This window comes from Psilocybe cubensis, chromosome 8 (genome assembly GCF_017499595.1).
Source record: "Psilocybe cubensis strain MGC-MH-2018 chromosome 8, whole genome shotgun sequence".
Classification (NCBI taxonomy): Eukaryota; Fungi; Basidiomycota; class Agaricomycetes; order Agaricales; family Agrocybaceae; genus Psilocybe; species Psilocybe cubensis.
The window spans coordinates 2,461,119-2,476,411 of NC_063006.1; the positions used below are offsets into that span (position 1 = coordinate 2,461,119).

General features: G+C 46.0%; 2 protein-coding genes across 2 annotated transcripts; both read left to right on the plus strand.

The window, feature by feature from the left end:
* Positions 1 to 6,671: 6,671 nt before the first annotated feature.
* JR316_0009274 (uncharacterized protein) lies at positions 6,672 to 7,693 on the plus strand (the record flags this gene model as incomplete). Its single annotated transcript, XM_047894978.1, has 3 exons — positions 6,672 to 6,839; positions 7,064 to 7,255; positions 7,385 to 7,693. 3 exons carry the CDS (start codon positions 6,672 to 6,674, stop codon positions 7,691 to 7,693), a joined length of 669 nt encoding a protein of 222 aa, XP_047746437.1.
* A 1,617-nt stretch (positions 7,694 to 9,310) lies between these two features.
* JR316_0009275 (uncharacterized protein) lies at positions 9,311 to 10,069 on the plus strand (the record flags this gene model as incomplete). Its single annotated transcript, XM_047894979.1, has 1 exon — positions 9,311 to 10,069. The coding sequence occupies one exon, from the start codon at positions 9,311 to 9,313 to the stop codon at positions 10,067 to 10,069; it is 759 nt and encodes a 252-aa protein (XP_047746438.1).
* Positions 10,070 to 15,293: the final 5,224 nt, after the last annotated feature.

Below are 15,293 nucleotides of genomic sequence, written 5' to 3' on the forward strand. Positions count from 1 at the left end.
CACTCGCCACCGCGTTCCAGACCGCTCCAGCCTCTTCTGCATCCAAGCCCAAGTGCGCATTTTGTGATATGACCAATCATGCAATGGACAAGTGTCACAAGTTCATTGCTGCGCAAAAAGATGCGAAGGAGGGGGTCAAAGCGGCTCGCAAAGGCAATAGAGCGCACAAGGCCTCAGAGGCATCCAGGGAGGAAAAAGAGTCCAAGGACATGGAATTTGCTGGAAATGCAAGTGCTCTTAATACCGATGTTCCCTCTTCCATTTCACCCCAAACTAATGACGATTGGATTGCAGACACAGGGGCGACTTCTCATATGACGCCCCACCGCAATTGGGTTAGAAATTACACCCCTCTTCGCATTCCAATCCGATTAGCAGATGAACGAGTTATTTATTCTGCAGGGGTGGGCACTGTGTTCTTTGAACCAGTTGTAAATGGAATAAAGTCAAGAGGCGTCGAGTTAACTAGAGTTTTACATGTACCAGATCTCCGAAACAATCTACTGTCTGTTCTATACCTCACAAAGCACAAAGGCTTCAAAATCACCATTGATGCTAATCTGATGGAGTTTTATCGCAAAGGAGCTTGTCTCTTCTCTGCAGATGTTAGTACATCAAACTGCGCTTTATTGAATGGTTATACAGTTCCTATTTCGGAATCTGCCTTCATTTCCTCCAATTCCACTCTACCCCTTGATATCAGTCTCTGGCATCGTCGCTTTGCTCATCATAGCTACACTGACATCCAGAAGATGATTAGAGAGGGTATGGTCACCGGACTCAAGCTGAATTCACAGCAACAGCCTGACCCCATTTGTGAACCTTGCCTTGCAGGCAAGATGCATTCCAACTCATTTCCTTCTTCACCAAGCATGTCAGATGTTCCGCTTGCGCTTATCTTCTCAGATCTGAAAGGTCCTATCTCGCCCCCTACTCCTGAAGGCTATCGCTACTGGATAACCTTTATTGATGACCATACAAAGAGTAGAGCTGCTGTGCTTCTTAAGCGCAAAAGCGATGCATTCAGTGCGTTCCAAACGTACAAAGCATGGGCTGAGAACAAATTAGGCTTTAAGATCAAAGCGCTGCAGGATGACAAAGCTGGTGAATACATGTCAAATGCTTTCATCAAATTCACTGACCAGTGTGGCATTGAGCGTCGTCATACAACGCGAAACCGCCCACAACAGAACGGAGTTGCAGAGCGTGCAAATCGCACCATGGCAGAACATGTTACTTCCATGCTCAATGAGGCTCGTGTTCCACCTTCGTTTTGGGGTCGCTGTGTTGCAGCATACATGCATGTATGGAATCGTGTTCCTACAGCTCCTCTACCGGATAAGACTCCGTATGAAAGCTGGAACAAGCGCAAACCTGATGTTAGTCATTTGAGGGTTTGGGGTTGCCTTGCATATGTTTATGTTCAGGAAGATAAGCGCAAATCGTTGCAGCCTCATATGGAAAAGTGTATCTTTGTTGGGTATCCTACTGGGTACAAGGGCTGGGAGTTTTACAACCCAGTCACCAAAAGGTTCATTATCTCTGAGAGAGCTGATTTCGACGAAAGGTGCTTCCCTGGGGTGTCCACTGGCCCTATGCCAAAGGTTGACCTTCTTCCCACTTCTTCTGCAAGTGCACCACCTCCCAATTCAGGGGGGAACTCTAATGGCTTCAACTTTGATGATGATGAGGATGACTCTACTCCAAGTCCTGTCATTGAGCCAGAAGTGCCTATTGCGCCTCCTGAACAGCCAGCTGAACCGCCACAGCCTGAGGCCTTTTCTGCACCTCCTCCTAAGCCTGCACGCCACCAGTGTGCTCCAGTTGATTCCGCAACATTAAAACGCACTACTCGCGTTCCTAAGCAGCCTGGTAAATGGTGGAAGCTCTCACATGATCCTGAACCACCTGAAGCCAATGATCCTGGATTTGAAGAGGTGGAGTTTGCTGGGCTTGTTTCAAGCGCAGATCCGCGCACATTCAAACAGGCAATGAAAGTGCCTGATGCGCACATGTGGAAAGAGGCTGCTAACACAGAATTCAATCTGTTGCAGCACAATCAAACTTGGGAGCGAGTTGAGCTCCCTCCGGGTCAAAAGGCAATTGGCTGTGGTTGGGTCTTTAAAATCAAGCGAAATGCAGATGGCAGTATAGAGCGCTACAAGGCTCGTATTGTTGCCAAGGGCTACAGTCAGCGCCCTGGCATTGATTACCATGAGGTCTTTGCTTCTACTTTCCGCCCTGCTACTTTCTGCTTGATTGTGGCTCTGGCCGCCATTGGAGACTTGAAGTTGCGCTCTGTTGATATTACAGCTGCTTTCACTAAAGGTGACCTTGACGAGGAGATTTACATGTTACAACCTAAAGGATTTCACCAAGGTGGTCCTAACATGGTTTTGAAACTCAAAAAGTCGCTCTATGGTCTTAAGCAGTCTGCACGTCAATGGAACCTCAAGTTGCATGAGGCATTGTCAGATATGGGGTTCAAGCGTATAGAATCAGATCGCTCTGTCTACATCTATTCAGATGGAGATGTGAAGATTATTGTTCCCATTTACATTGATGACATTACCTTTGCCTCCAAATCGGATGCTGCCATAGATAGAGCTGTTAAGCAGCTAGCTGCGCGTTTTAAACTCCGTGATCTGGGTCCTACACAGTATTTACTTGGTGTTGCCATTGAGCGAGATATGGCTGCTAAAACAATTTCCTTGCATCAGCGTCAGTATATCCTTGATATGCTTGATACATATGGCATGACTGATTCTAATCCGGTCAAAACACCTATGGCTGTAGGCACTGTTCTTTCCAAGGCAGATGGACCTCAGAATGGAGATGAGGTGGAATTTATGCGAAATGTTCCCTACCTCAATGCAGTTGGCTCCTTGCAGTATCTAGCCACCATGACCCGTCCTGACATTGCTTTTACTGTGTCCTATCTGGCACGCTTCAACTCCAATCCTGGGCCTAAGCATTGGGCTGCGGTTAAACATTTATTCCGCTATCTCAGAGGCACTCTGGATTACAAGTTGACTTATTCTGGCGCTGTGGGCCATGATAACTTTGTCACCTACACTGATGCTGCACATGGTGATTGTGTAGATACTGGACGCTCTACGAGTGGTTATTTGACCGTTCTAGCTGGAGGTGCTATTGGCTGGGCAAGCAAACTCCAAACTGTTGTAACTCTGTCTACTACTGAGGCAGAGTACATTGCTGCGGTGGAGGCAGCCAAGGAGATTGTGTGGATGCGCAATATCCTTGAGGAGTTTGGCTACACAGTCACTGAGCCCTCTGTGCTGCATATGGACAACCAGTCATCTATCAGTGTTTCCAAGAATCCAGAGCACCATGGACAGATGAAGCACCTTGATTTGCGCTATTATTGGCTTAGGGATGCTGTTGGTGTTGGAAAGATTTCTCCTTCTTATATTCCTACTGATCAGCAAGCTGCTGATATTCTCACCAAACCCCTCTCACCTCCCAAAGTGGACTTTTGTAGAGATAAAATGGGTCTCAAACTTTAATCTTTCTTTCTCTGTTTTGCGTTATTTTTCTTTGTTCTGGAGACTTGTCAGAACAGGGGGGAGTGTTAAAACTGCTCTCTATGTCTCCCTCACTTTGCTATCTTATCAGATTAGATTACTTTCTTCTTATCTTCATTTGCTCTCCAGACCATTCTAGACACATGATATTTATCAGTCCATAGACTGGTCTGGACTGGACCAGAGTAAACCTAGGTAGACCAGAGTACTTGAGTCTACACAGTATATAGTCACTCTAGTTTACATTCTGAAGTCCCCAGTTACTCACTTCGGACTTCAGGTTAGTTTGTTAGCACTTTGCTCAATTCACTCAGTTACTCACTTTGGACTTCAGACGCTTCGTGCTCGCTTATCCCTGCGCCCTACGTTCTATAACTAGGTCGCCGAGTAGCTCACACTGCCCCGAGCTCGCCTGCTTCAACATAGCGAGCTTGCAGTTTTAGCAATCTATGCTGAATGTGTTTCTTATCCTTACATGAAGGCCATCCAAGCTTCAAATGCACAGAGACAGAATATGCTTGATCTTGGCCCTCTTCATTCTTAAGTTTACAATCATTTGTAGAAACTTATTGAAAATCCCAAAATCCTTACTATTGATCTGGACCCTTTAACTTCATAAAAAACAGCAACACTCAATGGAGATGAATGGCAAAATATTGATGTTTTGCACAAAATTAAATTTCTTCTTCCTGATCTGCCTTACTTTGAGGAGCTTCTTGTTGTATTTCTTGAGGGTGCTGCTAAAACTTGGGATCGGTTTACATTAGAATTTGCACCAGGAGGCTTGATTGATGAATCAACTGCAGAAGAAAAGCAGCTTGCATGGATGCCAGCAACAAATGATGAAAATAAAAGTGCACTTGGTGTATTTAGGGTTCTTATGCGGCACCAACCCCAGCTTACTCTTTTGGATTATAATGCAATATCAATGTATTTTTGTAATCAAACTCAGTCATTTGTTGCTGCCAAATTTACAAAAGAAGAAGACTATCAGTATATTCAAAATCTAGCACGGAATTCAGGAAAGAAAGAAAGAAAGAGATGTAAAGACCTTGTTGATTTCCGCAACACACGTCAGGAACAGAAAACCAAGCAAAGAGAAACTCAAGAGCAAAATACCAAAGATACAGCAGCACAACTTCAGCAGCTAAATCTTATTTTAGACAAGACCAAGATTCCTGGACTAAAAGGAAAAAGTCTTACTGATCAGCTCAAGCTCTTTAAACAAGCTGGTGCTCCAAATATGCAATCTGATTGCCTTCTTACCCGTGTTAATGATATCCGTGAAATATTAATCAAGGCAATTGATTTGATGGTTGATAGCACTTGGATTATTGAAGAAGAGGATGAAGAGAGCAAAGAAGACAAGGATGAAGAGGAAGAATGGGAAGATGATGATGGAAGTGATACTTAAACTATCACAACAAGTTCCCAATTATGTATAGTATACTGCAGATCTGTTCATGTATATTGAAGTTTTTGTAAACATTTGACAGGAAATTTATACAAAAAAATGTTGGTTATGGGTATATATGTATCTAGTTCTATTAGTTTTAAATGTTATTGCATATAAACAAGACAATGTTAACTTGATAATCTTCAAGGCAATCATCAAAGATAACATCATTTTCATAAATTGTGCTATCATGTACTCATTTTTGACGTTTTGGCATATCTTATGCTACAGAATCATTCTTTATATTTTATAATACATATTCAATGCAAAAAGTTTGGGAGAAAACAGTTGAAAACACATGAAATAGCAATGTCTCAAGCAAATCTCAAGATATGTAATGTTTTCGCGTGTGTGACATGACGTCACACGGCAAACCAGCCATCAGGGATTGTGCAACTCCAATTATAAATGTATATATTATATAAACATAGAAACAACTAACTAATTGCCTATTCAATAGGGCCAAAAAGGAGCTCATCACCTGGATTTCTAACAACTTTGACACCTTTATCTACCTTGGCTAAGTTATATATCTTAACAGATTTGAATTGATCCTTATAGCCCTTGTAACTGGCACTACTGACCCTTTCCATGATAACATGAACATCATCCCTAAGGTAAACACTATGAAAATACAATGAACTGAAATAATTGAGTAAAACATATCATTCATCCTAAAAAGCACCAACTACTTTGCCAAGCATAATAACATAGTACCATTTGATACCAAAGTTAGCCTGGGATGGTAAAGAGGCTTTCTAGACAGTTATAGGAGGTCCAACTGTCAGAAGTACCTAGTGTTGATTGACTAGTACTCTAACTATTTGTGATAAAGCCTTAGCAATGGGGGAAGTGGAGTCCGAGTTTGGACCAGAAGAGGATAGAATGATTGAAGATATTGACATGTAGAACAACAATGCTTCCAGATCTTTGGTAGCAGATAAAAAACTTGAGAATAACGTGGGGATTAGTGAGAGTGGTACATTAGACAAGACTTTTGACAAACTTGCCTTTGATGGAAATGTTACCTTTGAAGAGAGAGGCAGACCTGAAACCATGGTCAGAGTAATGGATGATGTGGGAACCGTGGTATAGAATCATGCTTGCTTTACTGCTGTATTAATTGGCAAGCACTAGAAGGGGTCACCATCTATTGAAGCAAGCGAGCTCAAGGCAGTGTGAGCTACATGGCAACCTAGTTATAGAATGTAGGGCACAGGAATAAGTGAGCACGAAGCGTCTGAAGTCCAAATCAAGTAACTGGGTGAAACTAATCCAAAGTCCAAAGGGAGTAACTGGGGACTTCAGGATATAAACTAAAGTGACTATATACTCTGGTCCAGTCCAAACTAGTGTTAATGCAGATCCACCCGTCCCCCCCACTGCGGCAGGGAAGGAGTGCCCGCATACCCCTCACTGTCCCAACTGTGGCAAGGCGCATGCTGCGTTTAATAGGGCTTGCTCTTATTGGCGCCATCGCTTCAACCCGGATTGGTTTGTCGAGGCCTATCGCCAGGTACGCAAGCGTGCTGCTCAACATCGTGGACTCCCTTTGACCTGCACTTCCTAGAATGAGTCAAACCGTTCCTGAACTGCCAGTTAGAATAGTCTGTTTCAATTGCGCCAAGTCTGCTCTTAGCGTAGAAACTATCCTCAAGCGCTGTAATAATATGTACAACGTTCTGTTTATCCAAAAGCCTCCGTGGCGTATTGTCCGCACTGCACCCTCTACTATTAGTAAGAAAGGTGATGATGTTATCGGCACACCCCTGCACTCTGCGTGGTTGCCAATAGTGCACCTACCTGAACCAGGTACGCGCCCGCGTGTTATGGCCTATGTGTCTAACCGTTTGAGTGTGTACCATCCCTCCATGCGTCGTGACCTTATCAACCATTGCAATGTCCTCATCCTGACTCTCTTCTCTCATGGGGAGTCTTATAACCTTATGAACGTCTACTCAGACAATACCCATACCGCCATCAACCACTTGAAAGGGATGGCTCCTGCTCTACCCCCCTTCATATACATGGGGGGGACTTCAATTGCTACTCATTGGAATAGGATCTTGGGTTTACCGGGCATCTGGCGAGCGCTACTGACCTCACCTCCTTGGCTGCGGAGATTGGGTTGCAACGGGCGTCATTTGTGAACCCGGGGCCGACCCACTTCCCGCGCATCGTGGGAAATCGCGCTAGCGTGATTGACCTCGTCTTTGTGCCTCCGAACCAGCTCCTGACTTCACAGGCGTTCCGGGTGCACGACTACATAGGGGAGTCAGACCATGTTCCAATTGCCACCACACTTTCTGTTTTGCGCGACACTGGGGCTATCCCACGCCGCGCGATGAAACCTGATGAAGGGACCTTTGGCCTCTTCATCTAGCATATTGAGACAGGCCTTAGGTGCATCGACGCCGAGCTCCCCCTTGAAACTCCTGACCAGATCGACGCGGTGGCACAAGCTGTTGTCGACATCCTTTCTAGTGCATGGGATTCATGCTCTAGAGAGGTCACCATTGTCCGCCGCTCTAAGAAGTGGTGGAACAACAGCTGCGCTGTCGCCCTCCAGTTGTGGCGTGCTACCGGCACACCGGAAGACTGGAAAACCTTTTGCAAAGCCTGCAAGGATGCGAAGCGCAAGTTCTTCAATACCCGTATATCAGAGATCTCCGAAGTCAACAAGCGCGCCTAGGACCTCATGTCTTGGGTACAGCAGCGCAAGTTACCCCCGTGTGAGGCTATTCAATATAACGGAGAGCCCTGCCACGAACTCCCTCAACTGTGGGATGCTTTGCATAACACGTACAACTCCGCCTCGGACAGGGCCGTCAATATCTCTGCCCTTGACGCCGTCGCCGATCTCCCTGTTCAGGAGTAGGTTCCCTTCTCTATATTGGAGCTTGAGGAGGCTCTCTCTTCCTGTTCCAATGTATCGGCCCCTGGGCTGGACCATGTTAAATGGTCTCATCTCAAGGCCTTGGTCAAGGGACATTCCCCGGCCAGGCACATCTTTCTTTGCTTGGCCAACGCCTGCCTCTCTGTTGGGCACTGGCCAAAGCACTTCAAAGAGAGCCTGTCGGTTATCATTCCAAAACCAAACAAGCCATCCTATTCCGCGCCAAAGGCCTTTAGGCCTATCGTGTTGCTCAACACAATTGGCAAACTGATTGAAAAGATGCTTTCCAATTGCATCCAGTTCGACGGCGTTGCCTCCAACGTCTTCCATCCTAATCAGATCGGCGGGATTAGGCAGCGGTCCACCAAAGACTCCGGGCTCATCTTGACGCACATGGTGCACGCGGGGTGGGCCAAGGGACTCAAGACTAGTGTCATTGCTTTTGACGTCGCTCAGTTCTTTCCATCTCTTAACCATGAAGTTCTTCTGGCTGTTATGCGCAAGCTGGGATTCAGTAATAACCTCATTGTGTTCTTTGCTAGCTATCTGGTCAGTCGCTTCACGCAGTACGCGTGGGGTGAGTTTGTCTCTCCTCTTTGTCAGGCGGATGTTGGGGTGGGCCAGGGCTCTGTGCTCTCGCTTGTCCTTTCTGCCCTATACCTGGTCTTCATCATGAGGCTATTTGAGATGGACCCCCGCACCAGGGGGTGCTTCTTGTTATCGTACGTCGACGATAGCACCCTAGTGGTGCAGTCGGCCTCCCTTTGCACCAATGTAGAGACGCTCCGGCGTGCCTACACTATCATCTTTGACCTTTTTACAAAGTTTGGTCTTGCCCTCAAGCATGACAAGTCTGAGGTCTTTCACTTCGACCGGTCACACTCTAAGGAGAATCCGTCCATCGATCTAGGGTTTGCCCCCTACACTGGTGCCACTCCTCTCAAGCCCAAGCCGTTTTGGCGGTACCTAGGCTTCTTCTTTGACCGTAAGCTGCTCTTCACAGAGCACGTCCGGTTCTACTCCACCAAGGCACTCTCTACCGTCAAGGCTATAAAGATGCTTGGGTCCTCCACTCACAGCCTCTCTCCTGAACACAAGAGGATGCTCTACCGTGCATGCGTGCTTCCCATTGTTATGTATGGCTATCGTCTGTGGTTCTTCAAGGCCGCCCGCTATAAGGGGGCCCTTCACCACCTCGCTTCTATGCAGCGCCAAGCTGCTCTCTAGATTACTGGCGCTTTTCGCACCTCTCCCTCTGGCGGGGTTGAAGCTTTTGCAGGGCTTCCTCCGATCTACCTTCTCCTGCGGTGTCTTTTGGAGCGGATGGACATACGTCTGTCCACTCTCACCGCTACCCATCCAGTCCGGGCTTTCCTTTCTGGTAGTAATCACGGTAACGCCGAACCCCACCCCATGTCGCTTGACGACCTGACAGTGCACGCCAAGACCCGTGGCATGCTTGCTGAAGCTGACACGGCTCTATTCACCATAAAGAAGATTATGCTCCCCATGAACCCGTCCTCACGGCCGGGCTACCAACTCCTAGACCGCTTTAGGGATAGGGTCCACTTTGACAACTGGTCCTTGGACCTTGGTAACCCCGAGTCTGAGCCCAAGCGCCGCACTCACCTCAACAACCTAATGATTCAACTTCAGATGGGTTGGGAGGGTCAGTATTATGCAGGGACAGATTCCAGTCTGCCCCTGACTGGACGGCACCAGGCTATCGCCTCTGTCGTCCTTTTCCGCGGCCATGACAAGGTCAGTCGATCTCGGTGGGCTGCCGGCCGCGTTCTTGCCCCTGATGCGGAACTTATGGCCATTTGTTACGCAGTCGTCTTGGCATTGTCCAACGAGGATTGCAAGCAATTCTATGTCTTCACTAACTCAATGGCATTGGCCAGGTGGGCGGTGGATCCTTCCATTCACTCCGGGCAGGGGCATTCCGTCACTATCTGCCAGACACTTGAAAGGTGGTTTGAGGATAAACCACTCTCGCAAATCACGTTTGTGTACATCTCCTCCCGTTGGAAGTGGGGTGTACACAATGTGGCACACGTTTATGCCACCGAGTTGCAAGTTCCTTTGGACCGCAACCTGATGACATCATATGATAGCCTCCGTTGGGAGGCTGTCATTTGTCGCTCGGACCTCTGGAATAACCTCTTCTAGAGCGCCAAATATTGCGGGCGCAATTTTCTTGTGCTCGACGGCTTAGATGGAAAGCCAATCCTACCAGGTAGAAAGGACAAGTCTGCCTGGCTGTCTTCTATGTCATACGGCTTCCAACTGTACGCGCGCTTGTGCAGGTGTATACTGAATCATGCGCCCATCGGCTTGTACTACAACCGGTTTAACATACAGGAGGATACCTCCTGCCCGTGTGGGTCTCCTTGGGAGATATGCTCTCACATCTTCAGGTGCGGTAAGACATACCGCCCCCCGATGTCCTGCAAGTTACGCACACCCACAACTATTGCGTACTTGATTGGTTTCCTGCTGGCAAACCCCAAGGCGTTTGCCTTCCGCTTGGCCCCAAGAGGGGTTGGGTGATTATGTTCTGTAGGGATGGGTGGGTTGGCAAGGGCCAATCACCCACTAGGCTCGTGGTGTATTTGTGTGTGGAACTGTGGTTCGCCCCAGCTGTTCGCTGCAGCTGCTGGCTTCGGCTATGCCTTCCTACGGGACCTGGCTCGCGTTATTGATAGCGTGGATTATGCAATGAACCAGGGAGAGTCGGTACCACTGGCCTGTCCGTTCCTTTTGGACCATTCGGAATGCCCTGGCCTATGCCGGGCATCCTACCCCAGGTGCGTGGCATTGGCTGTACTCCTTATTTTGTGAGAGGTGCCTGTCGCCTTTGGCGGCGGGCGGTTGACGTCACATACTCCCGATTTTCCTTCTTGGCCCAATTTTCTTGATTACTTAGTTGCTGGTTTTGAACGGTCTCTTAGTAGCTTAGGCAAACAGTCTCTTAGTAGCTACCGCATTTGTACTAATGGAAGACTGGACTGCTATCGCGCACCAGTATATAAATCGTTGATTAAAAAAAAAAAAAAAAAAAAAAGTCCAAACCAGTGTATAGACTGATAAATATTATGTATCTAGTCTATGGTGCATTCAGCTTGAGTGAGTGAATGAGAAAATGATTGCATGCGGAAAGGTTTGGATGCAAAAATATAATGGATTTTTGTTGCCAAATCTCTCTTGCGAGGGGACAACCCAACAGACACATGAGGTATTGGCAAGGGTGTATGCCCAGGCTCAAGCCACCGGGATAGCCCAGAGAAAAGCCAGCAGATTGGGAGCTGGGAGAGGTGCCAGGGCCAGATAAAGACAAGATGAAAGGTGGAGGGTGTGGTCTAAAGGTGTATCAATATATAGCTTGTAACAATCACTGCACCAGTAAATTTCAAAGTCTGAGTAGCCTGCACATGCAGCAGAAGTTGCTGCCCCGCGCCTAAAGCTGTGACTGGAGTATTTAGATTCATCAAGCCCTATGGCGGCTAGACAGCGCTTCAAGATTAAAATGAAGGATTGATGCAAAAGTGGAGCATCAAGGGCATCAGCAAATAATAGGGCAGTAGGCTCACGTGGGTCAGCCAGAAACAATGCCTGAAGTGCAGTTACCGGACAGGTGATGGAGCCTTTAGGCACCTGTGCGATTAAAATTGTGACACCCAAACAAAAGGAATTGGTCTTGGATGCAGGGAGTGTGAGGCGGATATGGGTGGGATCAGCAATGGAGGAAACAAATTTGACGGCGGAGCGGGATAAATGTACAGCTGGATTAAATTTAGTTTTGTTAGGGACAGTAAATTTGCCACAGCACAGAAAGCCTGCCCACGCAAGCTTTGTGGCAGCATCAAATTCAGATTATCTAACAGAAAGAGATTGCCGGAGACTCCAGCAAGGCGCTGTAAGATATTGAGGGTAATGGGGAGTTTGGGTATGTGATTTTTGGGAGACAAGCCTGCATCGACATGGAGAGAACAAAGACCTGATAGGTAGAATCTAATTGTGGTGTACTTGAGCCCTCTATTGGCGAGCAAGGCCATTCCATTCTGCGACAGCAATTGGGTTGGCAGGGAGGAATATTCCTGGTTGTGCTTGATACTTTGGGTTGAGTGTGACGAAATCAAGGTAGCTCTTCTGACCTGTGGAGTAGGTTTTTTGAGTACTAGAAGCAAGGCCATGCCAGAGGTAAAAGGCGGCTCTACGAGAGAATTCAGTATGTGTTTTATACCAATAATCCAGGACTTTGTTGATGAGGATTCTTTTTCTAGCGTCAGCCTGAGTTGAAACATGCGACTATACTGGAAACAAGAAGCGGCGTCAGCAATCACCTTTTGAGCAGTAGGAATCCAGATACAAGAGAAAAAAAAATTGAGATGCGCTGCCAACATGAAGATCATCCTGATTAAAGGCATTGATGCAACGGAGTGGCCTGTGCCAGAAGACAACCATTCCACCACCAATTCATTATTGACACAAAACACAATGTGATGACCAAACCAGAGATTGCCCCAATGCAGTACTGCCTGCAAGACTGCTAGAGCTTCCTTGAATTGGATATCGCGTGGACGCCAGTGCTGTGGACAGCAAGCTGAGAACCACTTGTCATTGAAATGACCCCCCAATCCTTTGGTACCACTAGCGTCTGTATAGACAGAGACTTCAGGCTTTGATGGGGACAAAAAGCGGATGCTGTTCTATGGCAGGCAGTAAACTGACCACCAATAGATATTAGCATGCACTCCTTTAGGCACATAGCGGCATTGAAATAAAGAGGAGAAAATTATTGAAAAATCAATGATGCGACGGATAAAGGTACAAGAATAGGGAATCACTTGCAAAGCAAATTGCAAGTAACCCGCCAGTTCTTGCACTTCCCGTAACGACACAACCTTCTTATTGTGCCACAAAGCAAGTAGCTTGTGAAGAAACACAATTTTGTCATGAGGAAGATGGGCTTCTATCTTGACTGAATCAAGTTCTATCCCAAGAAACTTGATTGACATAGACAGCCAAATGGTTTTAGCACCTTGAAGCTCCTCCAGAGTGCCTCTGAGGTAGCGGAATAAATATTTAACCGCAGCCCAATGCTTAGGCCTAGGATTGGAGTTGAAGCATGCCAAATAGGACACAGTAAAAGCAATGTCAGGACGGGTCATGGTGGCTAGATACTGCAAGGAGCCAACTGCATTGAGGTAGGGAACATTTCACATAAATTCCACCTTCTCTCCATTCTGAGGTCCATCTGCCTTGGACAGAATAGTGCCCACAACCATAGGTGTTTTGACCGGATTAGAATCAGTCATGCTATATATATCAAGCATATCGAGGATATACTGACGCTGATGCAAGGAAATGGTTTTAGCAGCCATATTTCGCTCAATGGCAACACCAAGTAAATACTGTGTAGGACCCAGATCATGGAGTTTAAAACGCGCAGCTAGCTGCTTAACAGCTCTATCTATGGCGGCGTCTGATTTGGAGGCAAAGGTGATGTCATCAATGTAAATGGGAACAATAATTTTCACATCTCCATCTGAATAGATGTAGACAGAGCGATCTGATTCTATACACTTGAACCCCATATCTGACAATGCCTCATGCAACTTGAGGTTCCATTGACGTGCAGACTGCTTAAGACCATAGAGCGACTTTTTGAGCTTCAAAACCATGTTAGGACCACCTTGGTGAAATCCTTCAGGTTGTAACATGTAAAGCTCCTCGTCTAGGTCACCTTTAGTGAAAGCAGCTATAATACAGTGGGCAAAAAAACCGTTTGAGTGTTGGTCACGTATGAAAAGATTAATTTATAACTTTGAAATTAAAAATATTAAAAATATGAGATTATTCACAGGTATACTAGAGGGTATTAGCTAAAGGATGGCACACTGATCATGTGATTTTTCCAAGAATTGACCAAACAGGAGCATATACAGTTTGCTAAGTCATTTGAACAGTTTTTTTGCTAAACACTTGAGTATCAATAAATCATATCTACTAGTACTTTGTATGTCCACCCTTAGCCTTAATCACTGCTGCAGACCTTCTAGGCATGCTAGCAATCAAATTCTGCACCACTTTCTTGGGTATTCCATTCCATTCTTTCTCAACCCTCTCCCAAAGTTCATGGATACCCTTTGGTGGGACTTTATGTTCATTAAGTCTTCTTTTGAGGTATTCCCATAGATGTTCAATGGGGTTGAGATCTGGAGATTGTGCAGGCCATATGAGGACTCTAAAATTCTGCTCTTCAAACCATTTCTTGGCCAATTTTGAGGTGTGCTTGGGGTCATTATCTTGCTGAAAGTGGATATCTTCTACCTGTTGACCATACCACTCCAAGGATTTTAGGAGCTCATCACCTAGGATCTCAGTGTATAACTGAGCATCCATCTTCCCATCAATTCTAGTGGCAAATCCAATTCCTTCTCATCCCATACAACCCCACATCATCAAGTTTCCTCCTCCAAACTTCACAGTTTGCTTGATCCTCCTGGGGTCCTATCTGTTTTCCTTGTCTATCCACACCTGATCTCTGCCATCTGAACCCAATCTGTTGATTTTGGTCTCATCTGACCACCAGACCCTTGCCCAGTCATCCACAGTCCACTCCAAGTGCCTTTCTGCAAACTCTAATCTAGCCCTCCTATGCTTTTTTGATAACAAAGGCTTCTTTTGTTTTGCCACTGAGACCATGCCAGTTGATTTGAGTGCATTCCTAACTATTTGAAGACTGATATTCTGGCCATTAATAGTAGCCAGAGACTTGGCAGCTTGCACAGCATTCTTGATTTGTCCAGTTTGAATTCCACGCTTGGTATAGGTGATATTGGCACCAGTCAGCTTCTTTGGGCGTCCTCCATGGGAAACCACTGCTTCAGGACAGTAGTCTTGGCAAATCTTGGTGATAGAACCAGTACTAGCTCCAGTCTGGGCCTTGATAGAGGCATAGGAGTGACCAGAAGTAAGAAGAGAGACAATAGTAGCAATGGTTGCTTTAGAGAGGGGTTTCATGCTTGATTGGGGGGATAAAGAGGTTGGTTGTAGCTATTATATACCTATTCAACATGTAGTCACATGATTTTATTGATAGTTGTTTGGTATATCAACAAAGTCATGTGATAATACATAGTTATAGCATTTAAATTACTAGCAAAAAAACTGTTCGAATGACTTAGCAAATTGTGTATGCTGCTGTTTGGTCAATTCTTGGACAAATCACATGATCAGTGTGTCATCCTTTAGCTAACACCATATAGTATACCTGTGAATAATCTCATATTTTTAACATTTTTAATTTCAAAGTTATAAATTAATCTTTTTATACGTGACCAACACTCGAACGGTTTTTTTGCCCACTGTAAGTCAGCACCCCAGAAGT